This window comes from Schistocerca piceifrons, chromosome 1 (assembly GCF_021461385.2).
Source record: "Schistocerca piceifrons isolate TAMUIC-IGC-003096 chromosome 1, iqSchPice1.1, whole genome shotgun sequence".
Classification (NCBI taxonomy): Eukaryota; Metazoa; Arthropoda; class Insecta; order Orthoptera; family Acrididae; genus Schistocerca; species Schistocerca piceifrons.
The window spans coordinates 198367736-198382081 of record NC_060138.1 but is presented as its reverse complement, the minus strand read 5'-3'; the positions used below and the strand labels follow the sequence as shown (position 1 = coordinate 198382081).

General features: G+C 39.8%; 1 protein-coding gene across 1 annotated transcript in view; it reads left to right on the top strand.

The window, feature by feature from the left end:
• The window catches only part of LOC124799570 (maltase 2-like), a 121705-nt gene that overhangs the window by 63334 nt on the left and 44025 nt on the right, over positions 1–14346 (top strand). Inside the window, exon 4 of the mRNA XM_047262934.1 lies at positions 11330–11455. Within this exon, the coding sequence (XP_047118890.1) occupies positions 11330–11455 (126 nt within the window). The remainder of the gene's footprint in view (positions 1–11329; positions 11456–14346) is intronic.

Here is a 14346-nt window from a genome sequence, read left to right as displayed (position 1 = left end):
AAATATATAAAAATGGATTATTAAGCTGAAAAGAGAAATGCATTTTATGCTGAAAAGTAGTGAACTTCGAATTAACAGGTAGTGAAATGTGTATAAAAAATGTGTTCCATAGCTGTCCTTTCCAAAACCTTCAGTCATTATACTGTGCAATATAACACTTGCTGTCAAAACGAACTGCAACAAATACTTAAATAACTACATAGCCTAAATATAACTTCAACATTATCCTCATCTACAAAGAAAAAAACTTCATTATCCATATCATCAAAAACTCCATTATCATCATCACCTGTAAAGAAAAACTTCATTATTCATAGCAGCATATTCTTCATCATTATTCATCAGCATTCATTATCATCTGCAAAAAATCACTTCATTACTCATTACACAACTATTCCTTATCTCTAGCATATTTCATCACTAAAACTAAGATGTGTAGTTCTGTCTGACAGCCTGCATCAATCACCTTGTATTCTGAAAGAAAAAATTAGTTAAGACTGCTATTCTACGATGAGTATAGTATATTCTTGTTAATGCTTGTTAATCCTGATCCATTTACTCTTCCTCATAAAGTTATTGCATCTTCTTTCGTTTATTCCGTAGGTGAAATTCCCATTTCTGTTGAATTTATTTCTTACGCGCATCATTTCTTTCTGAAATTGATGAACAAAGATTAATGTCTTGCATTTAAATCATATACCCACTAAATAATGACTGGTTTATGGTGACATAATTAACCATACAGCATAACATGACAGAAAACGTAATATGTCAAAGACATTGACAATGTTCAAAGCCAAAATGTACAGAGAATATCACAATGCAGCAGCAAAAAATGTAAAACAGTCACGATCTTGAGATGTCATAGGGCAAAAAGAATGTCAAAACCAACTGGTGTGTTATACCTTAACTATTTCACAGTGCATATAAACAAAACATGAAAACAATCGTACATAAAAAGACAAAATGTGACGTTCGTTGTGTTCAGCTTGTATGTACTGTAGTTAATAGAGGCGAGAATTAAAGACTTTCATGGAGAGAGAATTTGATAAAATTAGTACGTCATTACATAGAATTGCATAATTACTCATAAAATACGTAAGTTCATCTGGAAAAATATGCACGGTCTGATGTGTAACGACAAGAAAAGCGACCTGCTAACCTTACCTTGCCGGGCACTTGCCAAGAAAAATACGATAATCATCAATAATCAGTCATGTGAATATAATTGCGTTAGTAAATGGCATCATAGTATGTTGAATCATACAGTGTCTTCATTCAATAAAGGGTTTAATATTTGACCAATGGTGGTTGCCTTTCGATTTTCTGGTTCTCAAAGTTTCGACGTGTACCACATTGGGATGAGGAATGCTGCGAATCCGATATGGTCCTGCGTATAGAAGTTCAAATTTACTGCACTTACCCTTTATTTTGCTGGATAAATAGTGTGTACGTACTAATATCTTCTGTCCAACGTGAAAGTCTCGGCGTCTACAAACCTGTTTTTGTTATCTTCTTCGGCGCTCTGCGGCACGTTTGATGTTGTTCAGCGCAATGTCAATTATTTCGTGGTGTCTTAGTCGACGACAGGTAGGGAAGTTTACTAACTCTTTAATTTTGTTTGGTGGTTCAACGTTTTTCAGTATAACAGACGGAGATAGCATAGTGGATTCATTTGGAATGGAATTAATTAAATCTTGGAATGAGAGTATGTGTGTATCCCAATCAATATGTCTTTTGTGGCAGTATATTCGACACAGCTTACCAATTTCTTTCATTAATCGTTCACAGGGGTTCGAAGAAGCATGGTACTTGGATATATAAATCGGAGAAATGTTTCTAGCTCGTAACATACGTGTCCATATAGCAGAACGAAATTGTGATCCATTGTCAGAAATTACTTTCAACACATGCCCTACATGAAATAGAAAATGTTTTACAAATGCTTTCGAAACAGTTTTAGCAGTAGCTTTGCGTAACGGAGTGAAAGTAACAAATTTTGAAGTGAGTTCAACAGCGACAAAGATGTAGCAAAAACCTCTGTTAGTTCTCGGAATCGGACCAAAAATGTCTACTGCGGCCATATGTCTTAATTTAACAGGTACAATGGGATATAAAGGAGGAATATGTGAAGTGGTGTCTGACTTAACTTTCTGGCAAATTTTACAAGACGCGAAAACTCGTCGTATACGTTTCTCCATGTTGGTAAAATAACAGTTCTGCCTCAGTATAAGAAAACATTTTCTTGCTCCGTAGTGTGCGTAACTTAAATGAGTGTACCAGATTAATTTGTTAACCAGTTCGTCAGGAATGCATAATAACCAGTTGTTGCTGTCAGGATGAGAGCGGCGAAACAGAATGTCATTGCGTACAGTGTAATGGTTTCTAATCGTAACATTATTCCTATCTTGCCAAAGGTGTTTAATTTCTTTCCACACGTTGTCTTTATTTTGTTCTTGTGCTATGTCCTGTAATGACGACGAAATAAAATTTTCAAATGGAACTTGTTGAATGTACATGACACTGAAATTTGCTTTGCAGAAGTTGGTTGCTACGTCTTGCTGATTGTTGCTCAGAGAACGCGATAGTGCGTCTGCTATAGCATTTTGTGTGCCGGGAATGTGAACTATTGTAAAATTAAATTCCTGTAAATAAAGTTTCCATCTAATTAATCTATCGTGTGTGTGATCTGTGTAGATGGTGGTATGTCTGCCATAAAGAAAGTGCCTAAATCTCGTGAAAGCCCATACAACACATAATGTTTCCAGTTCTGTAACGGAATAATTTCGTTCAGCAGGTGACAAAATGCGACTTGCAAATGCGATGTTTTTAATTACTATTGAAACATCTTCTTCAATTTCCTGAAAAATATGTACGTCTAAAGCGGTGTTGGAACTGTCAGTGGCAATGGAAAAATTTCTAGCAAGATCTGGGTGCGACAAAAGTGGAGCATTCAACAAAGCATGTTTCAGGTTCACAAATTCAGAATGTGCTTGCTTATCCCAAGACCAAATACTGTTTTTACCTGTTAATTGGCATAATCTGGGTGTGTCTAAAGCAGAGTGATGAATAAATTTACGAAAAAAGTTAATTAAACCCAAAAAACTGCGTAATTGCTTCTTCGTTGTAGGAATAGAAATGTCACGTAGGGCTTGAAGTTTTTTCCGGATCTGGCGCAATGCCTTCTGCTGAAATTACGTGTCCAAGACATTTTATAGAAGTTTTGCCAAAGTGCGATTTACTATGATTAACTGTAAGTCCTTGTGCATGGAAAGTTTGCAACAGTTGTTCTAAAATCAGAATGTGTTCAGACCAGTTAGTTTCTGCGATAAGAATATCGTCTACGTACGTCGTGATTCTGTCTTTAATGCAAACGTGTGTCGGATGGCGTCAAAATTAATAACATTTTCCTGAACAAGATTCTGCGTGTCTAAATTATTGCTTACGTTACTGGAATATGCAACCTGTACCGTCTGGTCAAATTCTGTCGTACGTGCTATTATTTACGGGAGGATGCTGTGGCATTTCGACTATTTGAACTGCTCTGTTATTTCTTACTGACGTGTTACGCTATAGATGACACCTATTACCTGGTTCATTCATGATTATTTGTTGTTGCTAAAGTTCTTGCTGCTGATAAGATAGACTGTTCTTAAATGTACGCTGATAATTGTGCTCATTATTTTTACATCTGTCGTAATAGTCATTCCTATACGGTGCATTGCGATAGGAATTGAAATACTGAGTTTTCTGTACGTAGTTATTTCCTTGCTGCCGTGCGTTACTATTTGTTGTATCAGGGACTATACGTGCACGCGGCGAAACATTAAAGTTTGGTTGACCTTGTAGACTACATTGTTGGTTAGGTATGCTAAGCGGCTGACTTTCATGCTATTGTAGTGAAAAACATCTATTGTTACAAAAATGTGGTTCCGATTGCTCAAAATTTTATACCTACTGATGATTACGATTTTATCTGTAATTAAAATTACGACGGTAGTTGTCATTACGGGAGTGCCTACTGTCACATTCGGTAAAAGATTTGTCACATCGGGTTTTCATTACAACGTTTCTTAATTCTACATAGAGCAATATTTAAAGAGCAGTTTTGATAGATATAAAGGATAGTAGAAGAGAAGGCAGCAGTGCAGAAAACTAAAGATGAAACAGCACTACTACAGCTCGGGGCCCTATGCACGCTACGGCACATATTCATTAAAGCGTAATGAATCCCCTGAGGTCAATTACGCACTGCAAATAAATTTTAGCTTTTGCGTTGCAAGCAATAGCGGTAAACTTCCAAAAGTAAACCGCTGTATTCCTGCTAATTCCAGTTTCTGCATAATAGGTAATGCTGATGAAAATACAATAGCAAATTGTCGCCTCAGGTTCAAAGCTAGTTTCTCCATTACAGGTAATAGCGGTGAAAGTACAAAAATAAATTGTCGTATACAGTGCAAATCGTGTATCTGTGTTCTGCCATTATTAAATTCCTTACATTTTCTTACAAATGCAAATTGCTTATAATCAACGTTCTCGTCACTGAATTTGATAACACGTTCAGGTTTGTGTGTGAATCTGTTCGTCTGTGTCATTTTGGATTTCAAGTTGCGTAGCTTTTCAGATTTTAAGTCGCGTGACTTTTCGGATTTTAAGTCGCGTAGTTGCTGTAAATTGCTCAAATTATACGCACTGCGCAAGTCTGACAAATGTTCACTAAGTAGCGTCTGCTGTGTTGAGTTATTAACTGAAATACTTTTCATCTCTGTTACTTCTTGCTGTAAACTTGTCAATTTTCTATGTAATGTGTTATTAAACGAATCGATCTCATTAATCGTCTGCTGTAAATTTTGAAATTCAGGTGTTTGGTTAAATGAAACCGGTGAAGTATCGTCTGATTTGCTGTCATTATTACTTTCAATAACGTCAATACGACTGGTCAATTCATCACATTTTTCAGTCAGTATTTTAACCTGATCATCGGTTTTAGAATCAGACGCATTGATCTGTTTTTGCAACTTACGTGTAGTTTCGTTCAGTTTTTTAACGTCAGCTTTGACGACATCGGAATCCTGTGTTAGTTCTAATTGTTCGAGTCTGTCGGTCACTGTTTGAAAATCAGTTGTGTATGTGTCTGTTTTCGATTTAAGGTCAGAAATCTCGTCGCGTAATTCTGTGTTCGACTGTTTGATGGAATTAATTTCGTCGCACACTGTGGCAATATTGTTGTCTACATATGTTTTTGCTTTTGCAAACATTTTACGTTTGTCCTCCTGTCTTCGTGCAGTGATTGTTTCCATGACTTGACGTTTGACTTTATTTTGATCCCGAATAAATTTGCGGAAACGCGTATCACTGTTTTGTATGTGAAGATTAAAGCGTTCGTCAATTTGAGTGTTCTGCTGTTCGAATTTCGCGTCTATCTTTGCGTCCATTGTGCGCGAAAGTTCCACCGTCATTGCTTTAAACTCGTCCCGTAATTGTGTAGCTTTTTCAGAGCATTGTTTAGCGACTTCGCTAATTTCGTCTCTGAGTGTTTCTGTTGCAGCTGTTTGCAATTCCCTTAATTCCTGAGCAACAGACTTAATTTCTTCGCTACTTTTTCTTGAACAAGCCTCAATTTCCACGCGCAACTGTTCCTTAGTGTCATGGCACTGCGCGGCAACGGCTCTAATTTGTTCACTAAGCTGTCTGGAATTGTCGTCTAATTTTTCATTTAACTGTCTAGAATTGTCGTCTAATTTTTCATTTAACTGTCTGGAATTGTCGTCTAATTTTTCATTTAAGTGTTGTTTGAGTTTTTCGTTATCTTGTTTGTCACTCTCACTAAGGTTGTCTTGTTTTTCAATAATTTGGTTAACTCGTTGCAGCAATAGTGCCATAATTTGATCCGAGCCAAAATTAGCATTTCTTTTCTCTGTGCTAATTAATGGTGGATCTGGAATTGTCTCGTTTTGTGTGACCATTTGGTCATTCTTTAATTTACAAAAAGTTTTATCAGTCGGATGTACTCTGTCAGACACTATTTCGGAATTAAATAAATCCGTCGTACTTTCAGTACACTGTTCTTTTTCACTAGAAAAATTTGTCTGTACATTATTTGAATTTTCTAAAACGGGTGTGTTAAGCTGGGCAGCGCTCATTACAATAGAGCTCCCCGCGTCATCAATTGTCGTCAAATTAACACAGGAGACAATTGAGTTCGCTTGTTCATTATTAACGTAAAAGTCATCATTAGTAGTTGGAATGCACTGATTGTTAGTAAACGCAGGATTGTTATCATTGCACTGCGTGTCACATGTCCTATCGGTAAAGTTGTTTGAGTCGGTAGTTTCATTCATAATACCTCGCGATACACTATTCACAGTCTTTCGCGGCATTTCTACAATAGTCAATTATTCACAAAACAAATAAGCACAATGCAAACGCAACACACAAATACAACAGAGCAACGAATTGCCGTCGACCTGTAGAAAGAAAGTCACAAGATTAGTAAAAGCGTTGCGCCAAATCCTAATTATATCTAAGCAAATAAGAGCAGATATCTGACTGTTTTTCAAAAGACTCTCAACGAAATACGATCCTGGACTGGGTGTCGCCAAGTGTAACCTCCCCACAGAAATATTTTAAAGACATAAATAATAAATGAATGGGAGCCAAGTGTAACCTCCCAGAGAAATTTTAAAAGATATTATTTTAAATGCTAATGGACATTGTGCTAGTGTAACCTCCCCACCGTAATTTTTTTTAATGATATTATTTAAAAATGCTACTGCACATTGAGCTAAGTGTAAGCTCCCCAGAGAAATTTTGAAACACAATAGTTGAATGTTAACAAGAATACAACCTAACGTAAGCTCCCAGCAAATAAATTCATTCACAATGACAATTAAACAAAAATTAGCAATCTGACCCAAGTATAAGTTCCTCACAAAAAAATGAAAGTCAATTCAGTGATAATAAAATCTCAGTGATAATGATAACTCAATTAAACCAAAATATCGGTCTTTGGCCCTGTGCAAAAAATCATAATTAATTTCTTACCTCATTCGAAACTGCATGTCAAAGTTCTGCTCTTATTGTTGGCCACGGCTTGGAGGAAATGCATTGCAAGTATTAATTTTTTTAATATTTTTTTTTTTTGAAATTTAATTGAAACTTTTCTTTAAAGGAAATGGAAGGAAATCGTTCGTTCAATTGAATAGTTCTTTTGTTAAAAATATTGCTTTGAAAACCAAAATTATTATTGGGGCGATTATTGCACAAATTAGTTACAGTTAATTTACATTATTAGCTGAGCGCATTTAAAAATAATATACCTCATCCTGAATCTTGACCAGAGTGCCATGTCGACGCCCGCCGACTCCTCACACACAACTGTACTGGGCTGCTACTACCGACATACTGCTCTGCTCACAGACTGCCCACAGACTACTGCTCGCAACTGTACTGCACGACGACTACTGACAGAGTACCGCTCGCAACTGTCACGCGGTCAAGCGCAGACTAGCCACGATAAATGGCTCTCTGGTCAGAGACTCTGCAATGCCTCGCCATCGCCGCCACACAACATACGTGTTTCAACGTAACTAAGTAGTTCCGTTGTGGGCTTGACGATGCCGTGTCAGGCAGATAGTTTGTGACTGACTGTGTAAAGCAGCAGTTATAGATGTGTAGCGGCATGAATCTGATGTATAATATCTATTATGTTTTACAATAATGTACGAGGGTGAGTCAAACGAAAACCTTAAATTTGCAATAACAAATCGAAATTTCTCGCCGTTATCCTGTAAGTTGGTGAGCGTGCTACAAACAGCGTGCAGAATGTCCTATAGGTGGCAGAATTGTGCAGATGCAAACATACCGTCGCAGTACAGTATAAATATGGCCGCCCCACTTGACACTTGCACCAGGGAAGAACAGCGTTCTTTTATTCGGTTTTTGCGTAGTGAAGGTGTGAAACCTATTGAAATTCATCGACGAATGAAGGTTCAATACGGTGATGAATGTTTCTCACAGCAGGAAGTCTACGAATGGAGTAGGAAGTTCGCAAATGGCTTGACTTCAGCTCCTCGTCCAGGTCAGGCACAACGAGTTGTGACTCCACAGAACATTGCAGCAGTTGAAGCCATAGTGAAGGAAAACCGCCGATTGACACTGAATGGCTTTGCAGCATGCTTACAGATTAGTCATGGGTCAGCACACCACGTTGTGCATGATGTGCTCCAGTTTCACAAAGTGTCTGCAAGATGGGTGCCACAGCAGCTGACTCCTGAAATGAGAGAACGACGTGTTGATGCTTGTGAAGAACTTCTTCGGTGCTTTGAGCGAGAAGATGATGGCTTCCTTGCAAGAATCGTTAATGGGGACGAAACCTGGGTTCACTTCCACCAACCGGAAACGAAGAGAGCGAGCAAGGAATGGCGCCATTCCTCATCACCAAAACCAAAGAAGTTTCGAACAGAACCATCGGCAGGGAAGGTTATGCTGACTCTCTTTTGCGACGAAAAAGGCGTTATTTTGGAGCATTACATGCCTAGAGGGACCACTGTCACCAGTGCATCATACACAGATCTCCTAAAAATCATCCGCGGCCTGAAATCAAATCAAAGTGACGTGGATTGCTGTCAGCAGGTGTCCTTTTGCAACATGAGAATGCAAGGCCCCACACTGCCCGTACAACAGTTGAAACAATCACAGACCTGCATTTTGAGTGTCTTCCTCATCCACCATACTCACCAGACCTTGCCCCATGTGATTTCCATATGTTTGGACCACTCAGAGACGCAATGGGAGGATAGAAGTTCCGTTCTGATGAAGAGATACGCCACGCGGTGCATGAGTGGTTGCGCGGACTACCAAACGAATTATTTACTAAAAGAATTTATGCACTTTGTAAGCGCTGGAGGACTTGCACTGAGCGTGGCGGAGATTATGTTGAAAAGTTATACAGCTTTGCACCACTTCTGCACAATAAATAGTATTTAAAAAAATATTTACGGTTTTCATTTGACTCTCCCTCGTATATGTGATAGACACCATTTTAAACTTCAAAGCCTGCCAGATTATGACATTCACTAGCTGATCAAAATTATGTGTATACCTGCTAATGAACATTAGTATGGGGTGTGAACAGCGTTCGCCTTTACGACGGCTTGAACGCTTATTGGGGACAGTTTCAAAGGTATATCTGAATGTCTATGGAGGAATGGCAGCTCATTCTTTCTCAAGAGCCGAAACCAGAGAAAATGTGTTCATACTCTTCCACATTTGGCGTTTTCTTAAGCACAATTTTCAGAGTATTGAAGGATGATCAGTTTTAACTGTTAAAAACCATTCAAAAGCTAGGATCGCATGAATTTTTTAAATTCAGGAAGACCGGTTTCAGCAGTCATTGCAGTCATCTTCATTTCTTTAACATCTTGTAAAAGATATTCATTTTGTGCTGAACATCACGCGCAAGGTGTCAAGTGGCTAAAACTCAGCATATTATAAACGTTTGTCATGGCTAAATATTTAAAAGCGTAAAACATTGTCCAAAAGGCCATGTCCTTATACATATTGCTCACAGATGCTTGTTACATCATACAAACACGAAACACAACAGCATACCTGAAACTTCCAGACAGATTAAAACTGTGTGCCGGACCGAGATTCGAACTCGGGACCTTTGCCTTTCGCGGGAAAGTGCCCTACCATCTGAGGCTACCCAAGAACGACTCACGACCCGTCCTCACAGGTTCATTTCTGCCAGTACCTCGTCTCTTACCTTTCAAACTTCACAGACTCTCTTCTGTGCTTCTTGAAACATATTGCCTGGTCGGACGATTCTCGTTTCAAATAGTATCGAGCGGATAGACGTGTACGGGTATGGAGAAAACTTCATCCATGTCAGCAGAGGACTTTTCTAGCTGGTAAAGGGTCTGTGATGATGTGGGGCGTGTGCAGTTGGAGTGATATGGGACCCCTGATACGTTTAGATATGACTCTGACAGGTGACACGTACTCAAGCATCCTGTCTGATGATCTGCATCCATTCATGTCCATTGTGAATTTCGACAGCAATTCCAGCAGGGCAATGCGACACCCCACAAGTGCAGAATTTCTACGGAGTGGCTTCAGGAACACTCTTCTCAGTTTAAACACTTCCTCTGGCACCAAACTCCACAGACATGAACATTATTGAGCATATCTGGTATGACTTTCAACGTGATGTCGAGAAGAGATCTCCACCCGCTCATACTCTTACGGATTTATGGACCGCCGTGCAGGATTCATAGTATCAATTCCCTCCAGCACTACTTATGACATTGTGTGTTGTGTTTTGAACGTGGGACGTAGAAACGACGGAGTGGTTTGTCCCGCTGTAGCCCTCAGTGGTTCTCAACCCCACAATAGGCCACAGCATTCCACCCACCCCACCGCCATCCCACACCGAATGCAGGGTTATTGTGCGGTTCACCGCCCAGTGGCCCTCCCGGGAACGTCTCATCTCAGATGAGTGTAACCCCAAATGTTTGTGTGGTAGAGTAATTATGGCGTACAAGTACGTGGAGACAGTGTTTTTGCAGCTATCGCCGACATAGTGTAACTGAGTCGGAATAAGGGGAACCAGCCTGCATTCGCTCAGGCAGATGGAAAACTGCCTAAAAACTATCCACAGGCTGGCCAGCACACTGGACCTCGACATTAATCTGCCGGGAGGATTCTTGTTGGGGACGAGCACGCCTTCCCGCTCGGGAAGGAGCGTGTTAGACCGCGCGGCTAGCCGGGCGGGCTACTTAAGACATTAGTCGAGTCCATTCCAGGTCGTTTTGCGTCACTATTACGTGCTTGCAGTTGCCCTACATGATATTAGGCAGGTGTACCAGTTTCTTTGGGTCTTCTCTGCATACTGTCAACACAATACTTCAAATGGCTCTGAGCACTATGGGACTCAAGTTCTGAGATCATCAGTCCCCTAGAACTACTTAAACCTAACTAAGGACCCACACACATCCATGCCCGAGGCAGGATTCGAACCTGCGACCGTAGCGGTCGCGCGGTTCCAGATTGTAGCGCCTAGAACCGCTCGGCCACTCTGGCCGGCCAACACAACACTTCCTGCCTAATTTTTATGTGGGCAGGTCCAGCTCTCGTGACATCTTTCGCTCAGTTACGCGTTACAAAAGGGTGTCCGGATACTTTTGATCAGATAGTTAATTTAAGACATTTTCGCTCCTTGTATTATCTTTTTTCCGTCAGTAGCATTGCTGCATATCTTAACATAATGTGTAACATGGTCTTCCGCTAGTGGCATCTGACTGAGCATGTTGTGTGCTGTTCACAGCTGAGCCTGTTCCGCGGGTCTGCGTGGGAGTGGAGCGAGGAGCGCCAGCACTTCTACCTGCACTCCTTCACCATCAACCAGCCGGACCTCAACTACCGCGACGACGGAGTCGTTCTCCAGATGAAGGTAAGCACTACAGTGTCTTGTGAACGACCGGCGTGTCTGAAATACAGAGCGAACTAACACTTTCGCCGGTACTTAGTGCCGACGCAGAAATTAATCCAATTGTCGTAATAAACGTTTCTGGGGTAACATTTGTTGCAAGAGATATTAGCAAACGTAACTGATGTACGAGGGCAGCTGCCCATAAAACTTTCGCCCATCCATTCTTGAATATGTCTTACGTGTAGTCTCATTGCCAAACAGAATTAAAACAGTGGGCAGAAGTAGTTAAACGAAGTCTTTTTGTTATTGTTATTTATTTATTACAGCATTTCAGTTCAGTTTCTGCCGTCTTATGGATAATGTAGGATGTAAGTTATACGACGCAGAAGATGAAATAAGAGACTTTATGGGATGTAATGACAAATAACTCGTGACAAAGTGAGATCATTCTCAAGATTTTAAACATGGCTGAAACAGCAACTGTTGAAATTCTTCACGGTAAATGATGACAGCCAAAACAGTTGCAGGATAAAGATTTATTAAAATCCTTGACCAAGGTTTCGGTATATATAAATAGACTTTCAAGTTCATCAAGTTCATAGGCGAAGTACTGATGCTAAACTGTGTTCGCATCGACCAGGTGTCCATAATCATGTTGTACAAATAGAGATGATGTCTTAACTACTGACGACGCCTTTGGCACAATAGTTTTATTAATCTCCATTGCAGGATGTAATTTTAGATATTTTACATCTGATGAAGGTATATTTATACATACCGAAACCTTGGTCAAGAATTTTAATAAATCTTTATCCTGTAACTGTTTTGGCTGTCATCATTTACCGTGAGATCATTCTCATCAGTTTCTATTTGCGAACCGTGGCCCCTGGGATTAAAACATTCATGGGGCAAATATTTACACTGTTCCTTTTACCTTTAATTCAACTATTATCTTCAATTCCATCTTAAATCTTTACCATTTAAAATTGTTTGCATGATAGAGCTATAAAACTTGCAACAGAATATCAGTAATTCGTCTCATTAATGTACTGTAGCAATCTCATGACGGCAAGTAAGCATAAAGTACCATCAGTTCAGTGGTTGGTAGCTGTTTCATAGTTTATCTTACCGTATAGCCACAATAATCTCAACGTGACAGATATTGAAGAAATAACTACATTATTTGTTTTCTTCCGGATGTATGAAGTTACAACTAAACATAAAGCAAAGTTGAAGGGTGACTGCCAACATAAACATGTATATATTGTTGTAGGCTTTCTTTCCAATTCAAATTACAATAAAAATTCAAGCTTGCGGCGAAAATCTCCTGCCTTTTCGTCAGGAAAAACTGGGTGTCGTCATTCGTCATGCTGACAAAGATTGTGTCGATGTCTGCGATGCTAGTGGCATAACTGATGCACAAATAACTCATCATATTTCTGTACACCCTCTCAGCAATTCACGTATCAACGAGCACCATTAGCATTGCAGATACTGACTTAACCTCTGGCAACATGACGACAGTCATTTGTTTCTGTCAAAGAAGTTTTATTGATGGGACGTTGTGAGACGCTCTTAGCCTGCGTCTTCTGCAAGAGGTCCTTCCGGCGTCGGAGACCCTGTCAGTAGCTGCACTACCGCCGGTATAGCCGTCTGCCATATCCCTCTTATCCGGACGGACAGTGCTACTTTAAAGCGGCGTCTCACAACGTACCATCTTTTCTTTTATCCAGACCTGGGTTTTCCTTTCTTGAATTGGTAACATAGGGTAGGAATGGATTTTTACCCATAGTGAAAGCAGCCGCCCTAGGGCGATAAACCCTGAGGAAAAATCCCAGTCCTCCACGTTGTGGGTTCGGCAGGGGGTCGGCATCCCACCCTGGTGAAAACAGGTTTTGCTACGTTTCCCAGACAAAATAAAACAGTCGGACGGATCAAAATACATCGACACTGGTTGAGAATAAGGACTCTGATATGTGGAACATGGAATGTGCAGGGGTTATCGGGAAAAACTGAGAATGTAATTAAAGAAATGGAAGTGCTGAAAATAGATATCTTGTTAATGGCAGAAGCGAAAGAAAAAACGAAGTAATTAGAGACTACATTCTGTTTTGGAGTGGAGTGGAAAAAACTGAAAGACCAAGATCTGGAGAAGCAGTTCTTATAAAAAGAAAATCGAAGCAAGGAATAATTAACTGGAAAGAAGTGAATGATAGGACAATCAGTGTAACAATAAAAATTCGTGAAGTAAAATTGAAGTTAGCTGAGATGTACGGCCCAAAGAAGATGCGCCGGAGGAGAAGAAGGAGGATTTCCTCGATGACTTACAAGAAACATTTGACGAATGTCCAGATGGACGTTAATTGTTAATAATGAGGGACTTAAATGGACGAATTGGATAAGATTAAATGAGGACGTTGTAGGACCGTGAGGAGAGGATGCAGAAAATGATAACGGAAGTAGGCTGATGAACTTCTGTATGGTTCAGAAATGTGTTGTTATGAAAGGCCAAATCCAGTATAAAGAAATACATAAGTACAATTGGACCAATCTGTCGAGGAACCGAATATCAATTATAGAGTACGTAATAGTGCAGAGGCAGCGTATAAGTAAGGTCCAGGATGTAAGAGTAAAAAGAGAGTATGGGTCCGATCATTTTATAGTTACTTCAAAAACTGATTTTCCGATTTAGACCAAGATGAAGCCGAAGGAGAAAGGGGAAGATCCTGGAAGTAGAACTATACAGGATTCAATACATACGATACATCTGCTACACGAAGAAAGTGTGAAACGTTTGTAGCAGGAAAGGTAAAATCTAAGACTGGATGCGGTGGGGAGGGACTAGAGTAGTAATGAGCTATACAGACAATCAAGGAGGAGGCTTTAGGAAGGGAAAGTGAGAGAAGAGTAAG